A 19,010-nucleotide genomic window follows, 5' to 3' on the forward strand; every position below is an offset into this window, starting at 1 on the left:
CATGTTCACTGCAGCATTTACAATAGTCAAAACACAGAAGCAACGCATGCGTCCAGATAAATGAATAAAGAAGATATGACACATACACATGATGGAATATTATTCAGGAATAAAAAGAATGAAATCTTACTCTTTGTGACAACATAGATGAACCTTGATGGCATTAGGCTAAGTGAAATAAGTCAGATAAAGACAAATACTGTATAATCTCATTTGTATGTGGAATCTAGAAATAAAACCACAAAACCTGAACTCATAGATACAGAGAACGAATTGGTGGTTCCCAGAGATGGTGGTGGTGGTGAATGAAATGGATTATTTCATTTCAGGAATGAAAGGAAGTTAAAGGGAATGAATTTTCAGTTATAACATAATTAAGTCCTGGTTAGGTAATAAATAACATGGTGACTATTTTTAATAAAACACCACTGCATATTTGAAAGTTGCTAAGGGTAGATCTTAAAAGTTCTCATCACAGGAGAAAATGGTTGGTAACCATGTGGTGAGTGTTCATTAGACACTGTGGTGCCCATTTTGAAAAGTACATAAATATCAAATCACCATGTTGCTCCCTTGCAACTAGAACAATGCCACATGTCCATTATCTCAATTAAAAACAGAATGTTCAATCAGAAATTGGTTTTTAATTTTGGGGGGTGGCTCTTCAAAGGAAGGGCTAAGAAGTGCATTTTTGCCAACACTGAATTCCATGTGGGGAGTTTGGGACATTTAAAAGGAGAAAATAAGATTAAAGGAGGTCTTTAAAGTCTCAGCAGCCCTCTCCAAAATCCTTCTTTACTATTTCCCTCTGAATTCAGATTCCAGAAGGCTTTCTTCTTTACCTATCATGGTTCTCTCTTAATTCCAGCCAAGAAGCTAGTATTGTGCACCCAACAAGCCTACTCCACGCCTGCCTGGAGTCCTGAGAGAAACAAAGCTCATCAGCCAAGGTGCTGGGTCAGGCCTCCAAGCAGCCCCACGGACACGTTGGGCTTTGGATGTGAGAACTTTTCCTGAGATAAGTGATGTGGTGGCCACAGGCTGGCCAGAGGCTCATGTTGTGGAGGGGGGGGGAGTGTAGGAATATCCCTGCTCTCCCCCTCTGGACCTACCCAAGGGGCTCCCCCAGCTCAGGCTTGGAGAGAAGAGCCACAGGGGCTGCCCAGCGCTCGGGGCGGCAAGGGAGACTCGGGGTTCCAGGGGCTACAGGTGCTGTGTTATGAGACCAAACCCCAAGCTCAGGGAAATCTCATGCATCAGTTTCATTTTATGAGTCATGACTCTATTTATTTTCTCTCCACCTCTCTCTTTTGCTCACAGACCTCACTGTCAGCGGCTTTAGAGCTAAAGTTAGTAGAAAAAGGAAAACTGAGACGTTCTTGCTGGGCCAATGAGTCTCAGGCAAATCACTGTTTAATGACACACAAAAACATTAGCTGTGGCATTGAATGGATGTTACCCAAGAAGTAACATGAACCCAGATCCACGTTAACCTGAGGTTTCTAACCTCCCACGCCTCCCACCCCCACCCCAAGTTCAGGTTGGGGAAAAGGGGGAAATTATGCACGGAAATCCAGTAACTACCTCTGAATACTCCATGAAAAAACAACAGAGAAGCTACTATTGGGGTCCTTGAGTTCGTGTATCATTTTCTGCTTACTGGGAGGGCTGATGGTCCATAAAGAATTTGAGTTTCCTTCCAGTTCTGCAACTGTTATGTCTTCTTTTTCATAATTTTCCAGAAATTGCATAGCACCCTGTATGCACACAAACACAGCTGCATAAATAGACCACACCCCTGAGGACATGCAAGAAGGTGACTACCCTTCCCTGTATCTGGCTTTGCAGAGGGATTTTCGTCCCAGTGGGGTGCCTGGTGTGTGCTGGCGCTAAGAGCTCCAGTCACATCACCAGACCCCAGTGGTGGTGCTGCTACTCCCATGCGCATGGGTGCTGGGCAGATTCAGTCATGCCCAACTCTGCAACCCTATGGACTGTAGCCTGCCAGCCCCCTCTGTCCATGGGTTCTCCAGGCAAGACTACTGGAGTGGGTTGCCATGCCCTCCTCCAGGGGATCTTTCTGATCCAGTGATTGAACCCATGTCTCTTACATGTCCTGCATTGTTGCGGGCGGGGGGTTCTTTACCACTAGTGCCACCTGGGAAGGCCCCCTCCCCACAAGGCCATGGAATCACTCCAATCAAACAGTACAGAAAAATCAGATGATTTAATGTCATCTTTCCCTTCCCACTAAAAAAAGAAATGTATCAACTATTGGGGAACATCCCTCTCATAAGAGAGACAAATTTAATCCGCCCTGGACATCTGGGCCCTTCCTCACAGCTGTGTATTCCTCAAGACTAGCGCTGACAGTGGGCATTACAGGCCAATCATTTTACAATGGGGAAAAGCATCTGTTTGCCTAATCACTGTACTTAAATGAAAAGTATAATTTGTAAAGCTGATTTCAACCATGTAGAGTCATGCTGTCATATTATTAAAAGCATGGAATGCAGAGAGAAGGATGACATCAGCCACAATTCCACCACCAGAACTTGATTCCCGTTCTATACAGTTAAGGATGCATGTCTTAATTTTTTAAATCAATTTTAAAATAATAGCATCCTTTTAAATCTCTTTCATTTTGAGAAATTTTCACACCATGAAATCATACTCATAATTATCATCTTATTAGAAAGGAATTTGCTTGGAAAATCTGCCATAATTGATTCGTTCAGTCCTACTTGTTGAATCCCCAAGCTGCCTAGTTCTTATGAATGTGGAGGATGTTGTCACAAGCAGGCACCTGCCTGGGGCTTCTCCCATATCCTGAATGACTTTCTTAGGATAGACTCCTGCAGGAGACCTCCCAGTCAAAGGGATCAATATCCACCACGATTTTAAAACTTTAGAGATTTTAAAAGGATCAGCACCTGTTGTGCTTAACATGAAGATTCTCTGAATTAGAATTATGTTTACTATCACTTATGTCCAATAATACAGACGCAACATCTTAGGTGATCAAAGTGGCCAGTGGCCAGGAACCTGCAGTGTAACAACTGATCATCCCTAGGAAGTCCTGCCCTCCAGCTCAGGTCGTGGCCAAGTGGTGACTAAGGTGACGACAGTCAGCTGGCCAAGGTGACCGCTGTTCACAGAGACCAACTCCATGCATCTACTTACAGTGTCCTTAGTAAAAGCTTTAGTGAATTTACTAAACATTGTCTGGTCCATAACTTTCAGCTGGCTTTGCTGGGCACTCATTGTGAAAATAGGCTGGAAAACAAAGACACATGGGACAGTTAATATTTGAAATTCCTTCTGTGCATCCTGGGTTCTGAGAACAATATTAGACCGTGTATTACCCACAGCCAGTGCAGAGCTCTCTCTTCCCTGTCTCCTGCACCTTAGCTCACATATTTGCAGAACTATCAATATTCAGACAGGAGATGGGGGTCCACCGAACCTCAGTAAGTCATCTGGGTGGTGGTCAGGGAGAGGGCCGTGCTGTGTAAGGACCCACAGTGGGGCGGGGGATTGGAGACCCGGAGTGGGGCATGGTTACCTGGTACCCGCCCAGGGTGATTGTGACTGAGACGTCCAGGGGCTGGTTGATGACCCCGGCGACAGATTTGACCAGAGACATGAAGAGCAGCGGGAACCAGACGATGCAGATGAGCAGCACGATGATCATGCCCCCCATCCCGTACTTGACCACCTTCTTCTTCTTCTGCCCCCGGGGCTGTGGGTACCTCTGCAACGGGAAGGTGGCACACTCAGGTGGTGTCCCCAGGAAGGGCAGGCACTATGACCCCAAAGTCTGCCCAGGACTGAGTCCTGAATCTGTTCAGAATGCATCCAGACCCAGCCCTGGAACAAGGGAGGCAGTGATGCTGGGCTGTGAGGAGCCTGCTCTGTGACCCCAACAGGGTCCATTAGGGTCTGAGTGGTGTTTTCCTTAAAAGGACTCTGTGGGTTTGCTGGAGGCAGACCTGTGGACCAAGGGACCAAAGCTTCTGCTGAATAAACCTCTGGTTTTAAAGGATCAGGTGGGAGAAAGACATTTTACTTTAAATTCCTGAATATTCGAAACTGTGCCTTTCAAGGGGCTCCTCCCCTCCCTTGGCGGGTGGAAAACATTTTAACTTCGTTCGTGACACATGTTGTCAGGACCACACTGTCCAAGCTGGAATCACCTCCATCTGCTGCATCAAGGGCTCCCCAGCCCGGAGCTCAGCCTGCAGGCGAGTGGGGGGCTCAGCTCCGCCATGTGTCGTGGAGACTGCTCGGGTCTACACGCCTATTCCATACTTAGATGCTGCTTCTACAGGACCTGTGTTCTTTAACGGGTGCTCTGGAGGCAGGACTACATACATATGATAAACTTTTGAAAAATTCCTTGAATAACCATGCCATTGTTCAGTCGCTAAGTCATGTCCGATTCTTTGCGACCCCCATGGACTGCAGCACATCAGGCTTCCCTGTCCTTCACCATCTCCCAGAGTTTGCCCAAGTTCATGTCCACTGAGTTGATGATGCCATCCAACCATCTCATCCTCTGCTGCCCTCTTCACTTTCTGCCTTCAGTCTTTCCCAGCATCAGGGTCTTTTCCAGTCAGTCGGCTGTTCGCATCATGGCCAAAGTATTGGAGCTTCAGCTTCAGCATCAGTCCTTCCAGTGAGTATTCAGGGCTGATTTCCTTTAGGATTGATGGAATCACGATTCCATCCACATCTAAACCTTAATATCCAACCTAGTAGAATAAGCAGATATTTTCACTTTAATTTCCTTTGCACAAAGAGGTTGCCTCCTCTGTCCCTCATCGAAGAGTGACTCAGGGTGAACCTGAGTCTCAGACACCTGGACCACTTTCCTCCAGCACATCTCACCCCCTCCTGCTCCCAGATGAGCCATTTTAGACTGACTGTGTGGTCTAGCACCGTGTCACCTCTTCTCACAACAACCACAAGCATCTGCCAGAAAAATCATCAGGAGGCTCTTCTCGCTATGGCAGCGGCAGGTCCAGATTCCTAACTCCAGCAGGGTAAAGTCAATGGGGCGTTCATAGGTCCTGGTGGGTTCTGCCTCATTTACTGGGCCACAAAACTTGCAGAAGGTCCTATCAATCTTATAACCGGCCTGTATCTAAAAGACACAAATACGGCTGAGGCACTGCTATTGGCTTACTTTTTCCGACTCCCGCCAACACTTGAGGATGAAGATGTGAGCATAGATGTCCTCCACACAGATCCAGCTGGACAGGCTCAGGGTCGTGTCTGTCCACACCCAGTCCATCACAGCCCTCAGCTCCGTCAGGAAAGGGACAAGGCGGAACCTGTAGAAACCAAGTCTTGTTAGAAGGATAGCTGTGGGCTGGCCCCATCACCGGACAATCTTGCAGGCTCATGGAGGTCTGGACTGTCAGCCCTGACAACTCAGAAAAATTCTCAAGGTCACTGTTACTATAAAAATTCAACATGGAGTACAACTGCTTTTCATTATCAGTGTGTTAAGGAATGGTATTTGCCTTTCCTTTTTTTCTGGCTGATGGTCTTAAAAAACCGGAATTCCTTTTATAAATACATTTGAAAGTGTCTTCAATTTCTTTCATTAAGTCTTATAGTTTTCTTTGTAAAAATCTTTAATTTCTTCGGCTAAATTTATCTTGAAGTATTTTATTATTTTTGACGCTCTTGTGAATGGGAGTGTGCTGTTTGCTCAGCTGCTCAGTCGTGTCTGACTCTTTGCGATCCTATGGACTGAAGCTCGCCAGGTTCCTCTGTCCATGGGATTCTCCAGGCACAAATACTGGAGTGGGTTGCCCTGCACTCCTCCAGGGGATCTTCCCAACCCAGGGATCGAACCCATGTCTCTTACATCTCCTACACTGCGGGGCGAGTTCTTTACCACTAGTTCCACTTGCGAAGGCTCCCCTCCCCCCATGGCCACAGAATCACTCCCATCCCTGGAGGCTCAGATGGTAAAGAATCTGCCTCCCACTGCACCTCCCCATACCCCTACTGCCCCCGGATCCCCCACACCCTGTGCATGGCCAGGATGGCACCGAGCGCCCTCACCCCTGGAACAGGAAGAGGTTGACGTAGTTGTAACTCTTGGTGAGGAAGTTGCCGAGGACCCGAGTAGGGTAGCCGCAGCGGATCTGGTAGGCGGACAGCCCAAAGTACACGCACTTGACGAAATACCACAGCTGCGCGACCAGGTTCTGGCTGAACTTCCTGGGAGAGAAAACAGAAAAGTGCAGGGTGGGATGCTCTTATGGTACAGAAGGACACCAGTTTAGGGTGAGAGAAAAGCCTAATCGACCCTCTGGCTTCTAAAGGCAGGTCCTTATCACAGACGTCTCAGCCGCATCTGGTTGGCAGGAGTCATTCCTAAGCTAATGACATCCTCCAAAGCTGGGAGGGCAGTGTGGTCACCCGAAGAATGCCTCCAGATCTCACCCAAAGACGGGCATGTCCTCACCCCCAGAACCTGGGGACATGTGACATTCCTCGGCCAAGAGGACTTGACAGACATGCTAGGGTTGGGGACCTGGAGGTCAGGAAGAAGAGTTGCTGCCCGGGGGCCCCCACGAGCAGGCCTTAGCCGGACAGCCTTGCTCGGTTGTGGGCAGGAGGAGACGCGGCAGGGAAGAGATGCAGGGTTTGGAGAAGGAGGAGGAGACCCCAGGCATCTCTGAAGCTGGAAGAGGTCAAGAGATGGATTCTCTGGGGACTCTCCAGAAAGGACCGCCGCCCCGCCCACATCGTAATTTCAGTCCAGTGAGGCCTGGGTCTGCCCCCTGGCCTGCAGAGCTGTAAGGCAATGCACTTGCATTGTGTTAAACCCTGACTTGCAGTGGTACTATTAACCCCTACCCTCTCCTTCCCTATGGGCTTATCCTTACAAAACATTTCCTTCCCCGACGGGGTGCAGGAAAATGGCCCCACAGCTCCAGTTTCCAAGGCCTCACCTCTCGGTCACGCCAGGCAGGATGAAGAACATCCAGAAGTGAATCCCAAACACCAGGATGACCTGGAAGATGACCTTTCCCAGGACGGTCTTCCTGAGGTAGAGTGCCCGATCCACCACCATGGTCCCAAACTGAATGAGCACCATCACCAGGAAGGGCCCCGGCACCTGATCCTCGGACAGCGAGGACGTGATGTCGGCCGCGGCTGAGTGTTTCTGGGGAGGAGACCGTAGGTTCAGGCCTGGACGCACCCGCAGGACAGCATCGCTCATCCCCGGGGTGCGGTGGCCTCGGTCCCCCACCTACCCCGAAGGCCCAGAAGCCGAAGACAATGATGACGAAGTCCACGGTGTCCGCCAGGAACATAAGCACATACACATCGGTGACAGCGCTGTAGTCAGGGTGGATGAGGTCGTAGAAGAACTGCCTGATGGGCACGTAGAGCTGCAGGGTCCTATGGGACAGACACCCAGTGTAGGGTGGGTGGAAATGCAGGACCTGCCAGAGACCCCATCATTCCACCCTCTGCTGCTATCCTCCACAGCTCCCCCACCCCTGCTCCAGGCTCAGGACACTCCACTGGGGGCAGAGGCCCCTGCTCTGACACAGACTCTGAGCAAGTTCATGGCTTCTCTCCTGAAGCATAACGGAGTGGTAGCCCCGGAAACGAGGGGCTGGTTTGTGCCCTGACTCAGTTACTCGCCACCTGTGAGACTTGGATCCTACTACTGAGCCCCGTGTACTTTCATCTCCTCTTCTGTAAAAGGTGTAACGAGACCCGAGGGCCTGGGCTGTGGTGAGAGTGACAGGACCTCCTGGTCCTGCTGGGCCCCGGTAGATGCCAGGAGCCCTGCTCCTCCCCTTTCTGCCCTCGTCCCTGGGGCCAGGCATCATCCTGGGCTCTGGGGCTCAGCTTCCTCCATCCCTGTGCCTCCATTCTGGCTGTCTGCCCAGCCTCTGCCCCTCCTCTTCATTGTTCACAATTCAAGACCGTGTCCAGGTGAGCACGGCCCTCGGTCTCAGAGCTCAGGCTCAGGGCCAGCCTTGAGGCACCGGCCCTGTTTTCACTCCCGTCTGCTGCCGGTCTGCCTCCCTGATACCTGGGGAGGGGGCCCTGTGACCTTGGCTGGTGACCTTGGGCTGCACGAGGGACGAACCACTTCTCAAGTGCACCTCGGCTTCCCTCTACAGGGTGAGCATATCTCTGAGAACCTTCTGATTTAACTTCACTGCCTGTCTGGTTGGACTCATTCGTGTGCCTGGAATTATACACCGTGAGCTAGTGTGTTTAGAAGTGCAATGGATATAAAAACGAATCATCCTATTGGAAAGTGATTTTTGAATGCAATATCACGGTGGGGCATTTGGTTCTGCCCAAAGCCAATGACACTTTTGATGAGACAGGTCACTTCTCAAGCATGTCACGTTTGGCTGATGCTGAGGAAGTGTTCCCAGCCCCCAGGTATCCTCACGCACTCACTCACTTCTTTATGGTAAAGGCTTTTGCTTTGATCAAGTGTTCTTGCAGCTTCTCCATGTAAAGTTCCCGTCTGCTCTTCTGCTTGATGCTCACGACGCTGCTTCCTTTCTGGCTGCTGTTCCGGGTGCTCGTGCTGCCTGGAGACAAGAAGGAACCGAGACGCGCCGTGAGCTGTGCGTCTGTTGCAGTAACTATCGTAGAAGCCCGCCACCCCCACGGCAGAGGGACAGTTGGAGGCTGGTTAGAGGGCGGGATGCACATGTGTCTGTAAGAACAGCAGCGGAGAACGTGGGATCTGCAGCCCCCACTCTGGTTCCATAGCCAAAGGCATCTGTGGGCTTTTACACTCACTGCTGGCTCCTTCCTGGGTGGCTGCGGGACCTCTGTCCCAGAAAGAATTAGACTGGGGAGCAGTTTTTCTCCTGCTCGATGGGGTCCCAGGTTTTGGTTGTGGGTTTTCTAGTCTGGGTCCAGAACCATGCCTTTTTTCAGGACCAAATTTCTCTAACTGTAAAACCAACATGAGATGGCCTGCCAGTGTTGGCCAGAAAAAAGATGAATACAGAGGGTCCGGGGAGCTTCAGACAGGAGCGCTGTCAACACAAAAGCGCAGTTACCCCAAGAGGGGCGACCGTAATGCACGCGCGTACTTTCCTGTCACTGGCTGTTTAGTAAGAAATTAGTAACTAGCCTAGGAAATAACTAGCCTAGGCTAGTTAGTAACTAGCTTAGGAAATTAGTAACTAGCCTAGGAATAAGCCAAATGGTTTGGCTTAAAGTTCCTACTGATTAAGTCTAAGTGTACTTTCAAAATAAATCATGATGTACAGCACTCTGGGCACACCTGGCAGAATCTCTGCGTATGACTGACAACTATCCTGTGTCTGACACTCACTAGGTACAAGGCAGCATGCTGGTCACTTTTCACCAACACCTGAAATCTTTGTCCTAGGTGGGGGTTGGGGAATTCAGACAGACACCCTAGACAGGGATGTGAGCACCCCAGGCCACACACACGGCTCAGCCAGGATTTGAACTTTGTCTGGTTACAAAGTACATTCATTTCACATCACAGTATCTGCTGCCTTGACAGCACCCAGCTCCCTTGCCCCTGACCCCCTGGCACCAGGGAGTAACTCTACTCAAGATTCCTTACAGCGACACCGTGCAGCAATACCTCTCTTGGACCTATTCGAGGAAAAGCTGGATCCCTGTGATGTCTGGGAGCCGCTGCTGGAGCGCTTCCTCCGGACGGCAGCCGGCTGCTCGGGGAAGGTCACGTGCACCGACTCCACAGACGCAGCCAGGTTGATGGACTTGAGCGAGTCGGAGGAGGCCCTCCTGCCGTGGCCGAGGGATAGCTCGTCGTCTGAGTCCACTTTGTCCGAGCTGCTGTCCACGATGTCGTCTTCGTCCCAGAGGCCATGACACTGAGGAGGCAGGAAAGGGACAGCTCAGCCCACTGTCCAGAGAGAGGCTGGGACTCGGCCCTGTGACATCCAGGCCACCAGTGTGTCCCTCAAGATAGGAAACCACACATCAAACAGGGCGACTGCAGCCAGCAACACTGCTGGACAGTGGAGACTGCTAGGAGAGCACAACCTAAGTGTTCCCAGTAAATGCCGACCAATAGGCAGGTAAGGAACTGGTGGATGTGTTCACTAACCAGATGGGGATCCTTTCACCATATATACGCTTATCAAATCACCACATATACACTTCTGATACCTTACAATTTCACTGGCCAATCATAGATCAACAAAGGATCCTTTAGTTAAAGCTATGGTTTTTCCAGTAGTCATGTACGGATGTAAGAAGGCTGAGTGTCAAAGAATTGATACTTTCAAACTGTGTTGCTGGAAAAGACTCTTGAGGGTTCCTTGGACAGCAAGGAGATCAAAACAGTCAATCCTAAAGGAAATCAGCTCTGAATATTCATCAGAAGGATTGATGCTGAATCTGAAACTCCAATACTTTGGTCACCTGATGGGAAGAGCCGACTCATTAGAAAAGACCCTGATGGTGGGTTATAGGCCATAGGGTTACCAAGAGTCTGACATGACTAAAGCAACTTAGCATGCACGCATGCATCCCAGAGTAGAAATAGGGGGAAATTTCCCCCGATGGATCACAAACTCCATTATTGAGTACACAGTGTTGAGAAAATGAATGAAATGAATAAAACTGTTAACAAAGGAAACAAGAGCACACAGATAGACCTCACCCGTGGCCCCCCAGCCCCTCATGATCCCAGCCCGGGTCCTTGGAAACATCCCAGAGGTGGTGGATGGGCAGTACCTTTAGGATGGAGCGGTGGAAGAAGAGTGCCAGCAGCTGGATGAGGTCATAGAGCACATAGGCGTCCTTCTTCTCCACCCCAATGATGTTGGGCGGGTGGTAAGGCTTGTCCTTGTTCAGTTCCACATTCTTATTCCAGGGGAAGAACCCAAACTGGAAGAAGTACTTGACCACAATGGCCACCTGCGCAGATGTGAGAAATTAGAATAAATGAAGCCCTTTAAGAGTAGCTCTAGATGAGGAACAGTGATACAAAAATTAAGGGAAAAAGTCTAGTTTTGGTGCTGGGAATGCACATAGCATGTGGAATAATGAATTGTCTTTCCACAGATACTGACTTCAGGACAAGCCCTGAACCACACCTCCAGGGCCTGTGACCACAGACACATCGGGGCCATGGAGGTAACTCCTGACTTGGCTCAAATTACTTCTGCTATTGTCAGGGAATGGGCTAGTTTCTGGGCTTCCCAAGTGGCACCAGTGATAAAGAACCCACTTGTCAATGCAGGAGAAATAAGAGATGTGGGTTTGATCCCTGGGTCGGGAAGGTCCCCTGGAGAAGGCATTGGCAACTCATTTCAGTATTCTTGCCCGGAGAATTCCATGGACAGAGGAGCCTAGAGGGTTACAGTCCATAATGTCGCAGAGTCAGACATGACTGAAGTGACTTAGCACGCATGCAAGGGCTAGTTTGTGCTGATTCCATTAGATACTTATACAAATATTCAGCTATTAAATGAGGTCATTAGGACAAATGTGAACAGCAGGATCTTTATTCTGCAAGTATGGCTTTAGTTTGCAATCTTTAGGAGAAAACTGCACAGATACTATAGACAATTTTCACTTTATTCTGCACTCTTTCCTCTCAGCATTTTATTGCTCACTGGAAGTTCTCCTCAAGAAGAAATAAAAGCGAATGAAACAAAACCTTGCCAGCCCAGGGTGTAAATGTGGAGATGTTTGTAGAGACTGATGCTGAAACACTCCTCCAATGTCTACATCATCAGGATTAACTGCATCCAACTGTGTTTCAAGTGCTTACTGTATTGTTTGATCCAATGTCCACTCACTGACCATGCACCGGCCCTGGCACCGTGCTTGTGTCTGCCTCATACTTACTGTCTTGCTGGTCAATATCACAGGGCAGACACCAGATCTCAAAAGCCTGCCCCACCACTCACCAGCTGGGTAAAGTGAAAGTGTTAATCGCTCAGCTCTGTCTGACTCTTTGCAACCCCATGGACTGTGGCCCCCCAGTCTCCTCTGTCCATGAGATTCTCCAGGCAAGAAAACTGGAGTGGGTAGCCATTTCCTTCTTCAGGCAATCTTCCCCAGCCAGGGATCAAACCTGGGTCTCGTGCATTGCAGGCAGATTCTTGACTGTCTGAGCCACCAGGGAAGCCCATCTTGGGCCAATTATTTAATCTCATAAAGGCTGTTCCTTATTCCTTTTTTACAGAATGATATTAGCTCCTATGTTGTGTGAGGTGTGAGATATGAAAAGGCAACTATAGTTCTCAGCACCAACAACTGCTGGTTATAATCATGTGTTGACCTAAGATGATCCCTCTAACTGACTATGTGAAGCAGGGGTCAGGCAGGTCCACTGGAGGGACGCCTACCTCTGTGTAGACAATGGCCATCATCCAGAAGCGCCTGCTGGGCCGGGGGACAGACAGCATGGCCCAGAGGAAGATGAGGATGGGCAGCACGAGGGTGATCATGGAGGCGGAGACCATGTGGTTGAGGATGATGACAAAGTAGCACACCATCTCGGAGCGGGCCACCAGCGTGTTGTACAGCGCGTAGAAGAGCAGCAGGAAGCGCGGCTGCCCCACGTAGAACTTCTCCGACTCCTCCAGCTCGTCGTCATGGAACATCCTGCCAGAATGCTGGCCTCAGTTCCTCCCGGGCACTGATTCCATGCAGCGAGACCCCGCCCACCCCTCCCTGCTGCCTGGGTCCCCAGGCATCCTGTGCTGTCAACCTCCTGTCGTGTTACAGAGAGAGGGGTGAGCATGCATGTGGTTCTAAATGTCTAGGGGGACCTTTTCCACATGGTCTCTGCACCCAGCAGCCCAGTGGACACTAAGGGTCACTCCCAGCTCCATCGCTGTGGCCACAGCTCTTACTTGTTCAGCAGCAGCTCGCTGGCTGTCAGCTCGTGGGTCAGGGGTGGCAGGATGCTGGCCTCCAGCCGGTCTGAGCGGCTGTCGTCCGGGCTGACCTCCATGTGGGTCTGGCCGGCCGAGTCGTCCCGGGAGTCAAAGGACAGGCGCTCAAAGCTGACAGCCTTGCTGTACGATGGTGGGGCCTCCACGTCGCCGTCCTCCGTCGGGTCCTGTGGGGACTCGGACTCCCGGGCCCCCTCGGGCACCTCCTCATCCTGCTCAGCCTCCACTTCCTCGATGGTCTCCGTGGTCCCCTGGCGCGAGTACAGCATCGTGCACTGCGTGGGCTCGCTGTCAGGAGACACGGAGGGTGCCACCTGGCCTCAGCAACTCCCCCAGCCTCCCGTGGCACCCACAGCCACGCACCCAGGCACGTGGGTGGGGGGATGCCTCCTCACTTCCCACGTTCCATCTGCTTTGTTCCTTCTGGATAATCATGTCTGGGTGCAGAGATGGGGGAAGGGTGCTGGGCGGCAGGTCCTGGGGTGCCAAACCCTCCTGTGTGTAGCTTTTCAGTCCCATCAATGTTCCTAGGCACGGGGCCCACTGTTTATTTCCAGTCAAAACACAGTGAGCACAGCGCACCTCCCAGAGCACAGATTGTAAAGAAAGGTGCCCAGGGAAAGGAGATGTCTCAGCTGGCTGGATCCATAGGTCTTGGCCGAGATGCACTCTACTCTCAACAGAACCCAGACCCTTAAGGGGAGGCCCGGAATGGTGGACCATTGGCAAGATAAAGCCTGCTTCGTCCTTTCTGCTGGCTCCTCCCTGCACTTCCATCCTGTGCCTTTTCTCACTGGTGCCTCTGACACCTGACTGGACGCTCACCATCATCCTTTTCCTGACTCCCCACCACCTGGCACGTGGAAGCCCCATCCACCACCCTCTGCCCCAGGGTCTCTCCTGGGGCTGCACCCACCCTCCCCTCTGACTGCCCTCCTGCTTTCTTCTCCCAATGGCTTTGCACTGCCAGCTCCTCTTCCAGCTTCATTTTCCAGGAGCCCCTCTTCCCTGGGCTTCACTCTACTTCTGTGCCCTGTCTTCCCCTTTGCATCTCTCCTCTCCTTCTTCTAACTCTCCCTGACGGGTTCGTGCAAGAAACACTGGAAACGAAAGCACAGCAGCCACAGCCGTGAGATCAAGGCCTGCCTGCTGTGCTGTGTACCTCAACACACCCGGCCCCTAAGAGAGGAGGGAAAGTCACCTGGACATGCCGAGTGTACGGGGTGTGCAGTGATCATCTGCTAGGCTCTGAGACGGTGCTGCTCCCCAGATGGCATGTGTGAGCATCTGGGGTCATATCACTGAGCTGCTCAAAGGTACAGACTGATTTCTCTTGTCATGGTCACTGGTGCACACATGTGAATGAATGAATGCATCTGGCTGAGCCCTGAGGCTAAAGAGCCAGACTTGCATGAGCTCTTGTTCCTAATCGGGGGTGTTCAGGGCCCCAGGGCTTTGGCCCTACATGTGCCTACAGCAAATTAGGCTCTCAGAATGCCAAGACAATGGCTTTTGGCTAAGACTTACCTTGATTAGACATGGCCATGAAACTGACTGGTCATCCAGTTTTCCGACCACTGGAGCCAGCCCCACAACAGGTTCTAACTTCCAGAGGGACTATAACCTATCACAGGCATGCTCTGTATGGGTTTTGATGAGGTCTGGCCCCAAAGGGATTCAGGTAAATCCTGGTACGTTCAGGAATCAGCAGATTGGAATGGCATAGCATGTGCCCACCAGAGGACATCTTAAATGGCCGTGGCATTCCCTGAAACACTGGGTGCCAGCCTCCTGCAGCTCTGAACGTGCATACGTACATAGCTGCTGGCAACAGAGACCTAACACTGCCTGACTTGACAACACTGCCCTTAGTTTCAGATTGGGTTATTTGGGTGCTTGTTTGGTGTCAGGATAAGCACAATACAGCTTGTGCTTCTGTGCTCCTATTGACTTTTCAAAGAAGAGCTTTTGGATTTTAAGTAAGTGATTTCATTTCTATGCATGATTATAGTTTTTATTGTGGGATTTAACGAGAAAGCATAAGCCCAAAGTAATCTTTCCCAAGCCAAACAAGTTAAGGTCTCCCAAAGTAATATACTCTACTGCATAATAATATTATTTTAAAAACAACAGTTGAATATATTCTAACTTTCATGTCAGTTGGGCATGTAGCATGTGGACAGATTCATTCTGTATTGACCAAACGTGACTGCATATAGGATTTGGGATTATCTCCTACTGTGTGGATCTTTGAACAAAATTATGAGAAAGTTTCCTACTCTTCCTGATCCACTTCTCCCTGTGAGGACTGCCTACTGGCACCCTCAACCAAGGAGGAAACATGCTTGCTCCTTTGGAAATAGAAAGTGTGAAATACTTACAAAATGGAAGACAATGTTTATAGTAGGATTTTTTAAGAAACTCCTAACAGACAAAAAGCAAACAGCAGTTAGTTGAATAGAACACTATCCTGGGAACGACCAGTTGTGTCCCAGGAAGGATGCTGGTTATGCTTTCATTAGTCATGCACCTTCTTAAGACAAAAGTGAACGAAAACACACAGGTCACAATAACTCCTCTGTGCAATGACACGGGAAGGGGTTGACACGGTCACGGACAAAGCATGCACGGGTGAGCACCTGGAGGCTAAGCTGGTGCTCTCGGCTGACGAGGAGGACACATCCATGCTGAGCATTTTACGGAGCCCGGGCCGAGCGCGCTCACTCGTTTTAGGCACAGTTTCTGGTCCATCTAAATCATCAAGGGTGGACTGCCTTGAGAACAGCATGGTTGCTTCCGTGTAGCAGCTAGCAGCGCAAACAGTTACAGAGACACAGTGTTAAAACAGCGCCAGAAACAGGAGTCACACATGTCAGAGACCCAGAGACCGCCATGCAGCAGACCACACGCCACTCCAGCACCACGGACAGCGGCCACCGAAGCGGGGCTCCAGGACAGAGAAGGGAAGATGAGACAGGGGAGCACTGGGCTGAGAACAGAACTGATTGATAAAGGATGAACTGTCACTCTCTGGGTGGGACAGGCAACTAGAATAATGACAAGTCCGGACCTGTCTCTCACAGAGCAAAATTCATCTTTACAATTGTACGGCTGAGGTTTTTTTTTTCAATGACAGGAAATATAGTTTATTCAGAGCCCCCCTTCCCCAATCCTGAGTTCAGTTCTTAAGCAGAAACACCTGCTCAAGTAAAATTTATATAAAAATGCCATTTGAAAAACATGGTTTCCAAAAGAAAAGAAGGAAGCTCAGGATTGACTGCAACAAACTGAATTTTCCACCCCATTTTCTGAGTGATATTCAGTTGAGCCAAACTGGATGGCTTGGAGAAGAGATGCTGGTTTGATATGCAACTGGATATAAACCAACATCGAAAAGAAAAGAAAAGAAATGGTACAAAGGCAACAACATAGGAAGTCCAGCAGTGGCAGGGCCATTTTGTCTGTTAACTGTTCATTGAGCCTAATGAGTGGTTTTTCTCTGTGATCACATGCTAGGTCTTGGCGGATGTCAGCAGGGTGAGATCCCACTGGCTGAATCCTCAATGCCTGTCACTCGACAGTCAGGGAGGAAACTGAGGCAGATTCAGGGCTGAGCTGCTACTGGGTGATCTCAGTAGCAGCCCACAGCTCAGATGGAGGCATGATGGCAGTTCACATGCGAAGTTTAACCCCAGAGAGGCACATCCCCTGAAGCTCTTGACATTGAGGCTCCCAGGGCACTGACTTCCAGCCTGAGAGTGAGTGACCCAGCTGACCCTTCATCATATGGACACTGATTTACTGGATGAACATCAGCCTCATGTGACTGCACCTGGGGACCTGCTGTGTGCCAGCCGCACAGTAGGCACCCTTAGTCAGTGACCGTGGGGCAGAAATGGAAACCATTCAAGACAATGGAGTGACCTCTGGGGTCCCCTCTAGGGGTGGGGAATTTGAGGCACTCATGGCACTGCTGAAGGGCTTTCAGGTTCTCAGAACCTTAGCAGTCCCTACCCCCGAGTGCTCTGCGGGAGAACACCCTGACTGCATGTCACAGCCACATGGCCAAGACAGGACCCAGCAATGGGAGAGGAGACAAGGTGAGCAACCTAATGGTCTCTAATAAGGATTTTAAAGAACACCCCTGACTCCTTTCGATGTCAACTCATCCTGAACAAGAAGAGGAGATTGGTGAGATGAAGTAGAAACATAGTGGACATTGACTACCTGCTGGATTTTAGATAAATCCTTCCCCACTCTTCTGGGTCTCAGTCTCATCATTTATGAGATGGGGATCTGGATCTCTGAGCTTCTGTATTGTTTCATATTTTCAGAGGTGGATCCCCCAGCCTTTGGGGAGTTTGCAGCAGAAAGAGGCCGTGCACCCTGACCTGCCCGATTTTCTGTGCAGAATCAGTGCTCTGACCACAAAGTCCTCTTTACCTTGTTAATTCTTGGGTGATTTCTGCCACCATGCAGCCTGCCCTCAGACCCCACACTACTGGGTTATTTGCAGTGGATTAACTTGTCGTCCAAGCCAGGACAGTTTTAAAACTGAGAGGGAAGAGCAGGAGCTTTACAAAAACAGGTGACAAATCTAATTGATGTCCTCAGGTCACTTGGAGCCGCCCCAGGGGCACAGAGCACACATTCCAAATAATAAACACTCTGAATGTATCTAGGAATGTTCCTTGGAATGTCACCAATGTTTCCTGAAGGAACTTCAATTTATTTTCTGGGAAGGTAGCAGATATCTGATTTCATAAAACAACCATTTTTTTACATCTGGATTTGAAGGAAATCGTGACTGTTCCAATAAGTCAAAAGGAAGATAAGCACATTAGTTAGGTTCCTACCCCAACCCCCTCTACTGTCTGCTGAAGGGAAAAGTGGGTGAGATGGGGCAGGTGGGACAACTCCTTGCAAGCTGGGTCCTTAAGGGGCTGGGCTACATAGAGCATGTGGGTCCCCATGTCCCTGTTGGGAGTGACGCTACCTGCCCCAGGGCACCTGTGTGGTGACGACAAATGTCCACACTGGGGTCCCTCCCAGAGAAGACCACTGCCTCGTCAGAAATCAGTGTGACTTCTCATGGACTCTATTGCAGACACACAAATGTTTGGAGATTTGAAAGGTTCCTAAACAAAAAAAAAGTGGAAGTTTTCCTTGGCCTTTAAGAAGAGGGCAAATATGTTCACTCAGTTACTAAGGGCATAAATGACCTATACGGTGTCTCCCTTTTCTTTACGTTACAAATAATGAGTAAAAGGACATTAAAAATAATTGTAAAGGTATTGGTTTTCTATTAATAAATTTATCGATGGATTGACCATTTAAAAATGTTGGAATATTTTGACAGTCTTTGTTAAAAGGCAACCAATGAATTTTAATATCCCCCACCTCACAGCTTTTGACTATGGGTGCAGATTTGTTAACTTGGATCAGATTTAAAGGCAGTTACTTGATTTTATTTTAGCTAGTCTTTGTTTTCTTTTTCTTCTTCTCCCTTCTAAAGTTGTGGTTTACAATATTTAGTCACTTTCTTAACTGACCATATTATCAGTTGTTACACGGCTGAAAGTTACTAATACAGGAACCATGTATGTTTATTTTATGAACAACCGATTTTCAGTTCACTTTCTAATCTTCCGTTTGAGTCACTGGGTTCAGAGTTTGGTTCTGGAGCCACTATTCTTAAGCCAGGCTCATGCATAATATTCAGGAAGCCTGGGAAACGCCTGAAGTTCTACGGGAAAAAATGTGTAATTATGTGTGATCTTTCATAAGAAGTTCATGTCCCTGTCAATTGGGGATGATAACAGTACATCTCAAGGAGTCTGTTAAGGAAGTGAGGAAACCCACACACATTGCAGCCCCGGGGAAGGGTCAGTGCAGGGGCCTGTGTGAAGCAGGGGTGTGACCACACAACTCGGAAGGTGGGGCCCACAGAACCACTTCTCAAATTTTTACGATTCCGAATCATAAAGTAAAATTTCTGAAAGAAGAAGATGGAGAGCAACAGGTGGCAAAAGACTCTAGAATAGAAGAAACTTTGTGGAACAGCATTTTAAAGGCATTGAAGAT

The 19,010-nt window shown here is 49.5% G+C and overlaps 1 protein-coding gene across 6 annotated transcripts in view; it reads right to left on the reverse strand.

Moving 5' to 3' along the window:
* Positions 1-19,010, reverse strand: part of PIEZO2 (piezo type mechanosensitive ion channel component 2) — a 241,604-nt gene that overhangs the window by 6,601 nt on the left and 215,993 nt on the right. For 3 of the 6 annotated variants that reach the window (XM_043889594.1, XM_043889593.1, XM_043889592.1), the window contains 13 exons: positions 15,566-15,733; positions 12,885-13,214; positions 12,375-12,633; positions 10,753-10,935; positions 9,632-9,884; positions 8,459-8,591; positions 7,281-7,428; positions 6,975-7,189; positions 6,079-6,237; positions 5,189-5,336; positions 3,566-3,754; positions 3,184-3,276; positions 1,585-1,757 (listed from right to left, as the gene is read on the reverse strand). In XM_043889594.1, coding sequence (XP_043745529.1) covers positions 1,585-1,757; positions 3,184-3,276; positions 3,566-3,754; positions 5,189-5,336; positions 6,079-6,237; positions 6,975-7,189; positions 7,281-7,428; positions 8,459-8,591; positions 9,632-9,884; positions 10,753-10,935; positions 12,375-12,633; positions 12,885-13,214; positions 15,566-15,733 — 2,451 coding nt within the window. The remainder of the gene's footprint in view (positions 1-1,584; positions 1,758-3,183; positions 3,277-3,565; positions 3,755-5,188; positions 5,337-6,078; positions 6,238-6,974; positions 7,190-7,280; positions 7,429-8,458; positions 8,592-9,631; positions 9,885-10,752; positions 10,936-12,374; positions 12,634-12,884; positions 13,215-15,565; positions 15,734-19,010) is intronic. The other 3 variants (XM_043889595.1, XM_043889596.1, XR_006338207.1) reach the window with 2 other exon arrangements.

The sequence above is a fragment of the Cervus elaphus genome, chromosome 27, assembly GCF_910594005.1.
Source record: "Cervus elaphus chromosome 27, mCerEla1.1, whole genome shotgun sequence".
NCBI classification, from domain to species: Eukaryota; Metazoa; Chordata; class Mammalia; order Artiodactyla; family Cervidae; genus Cervus; species Cervus elaphus.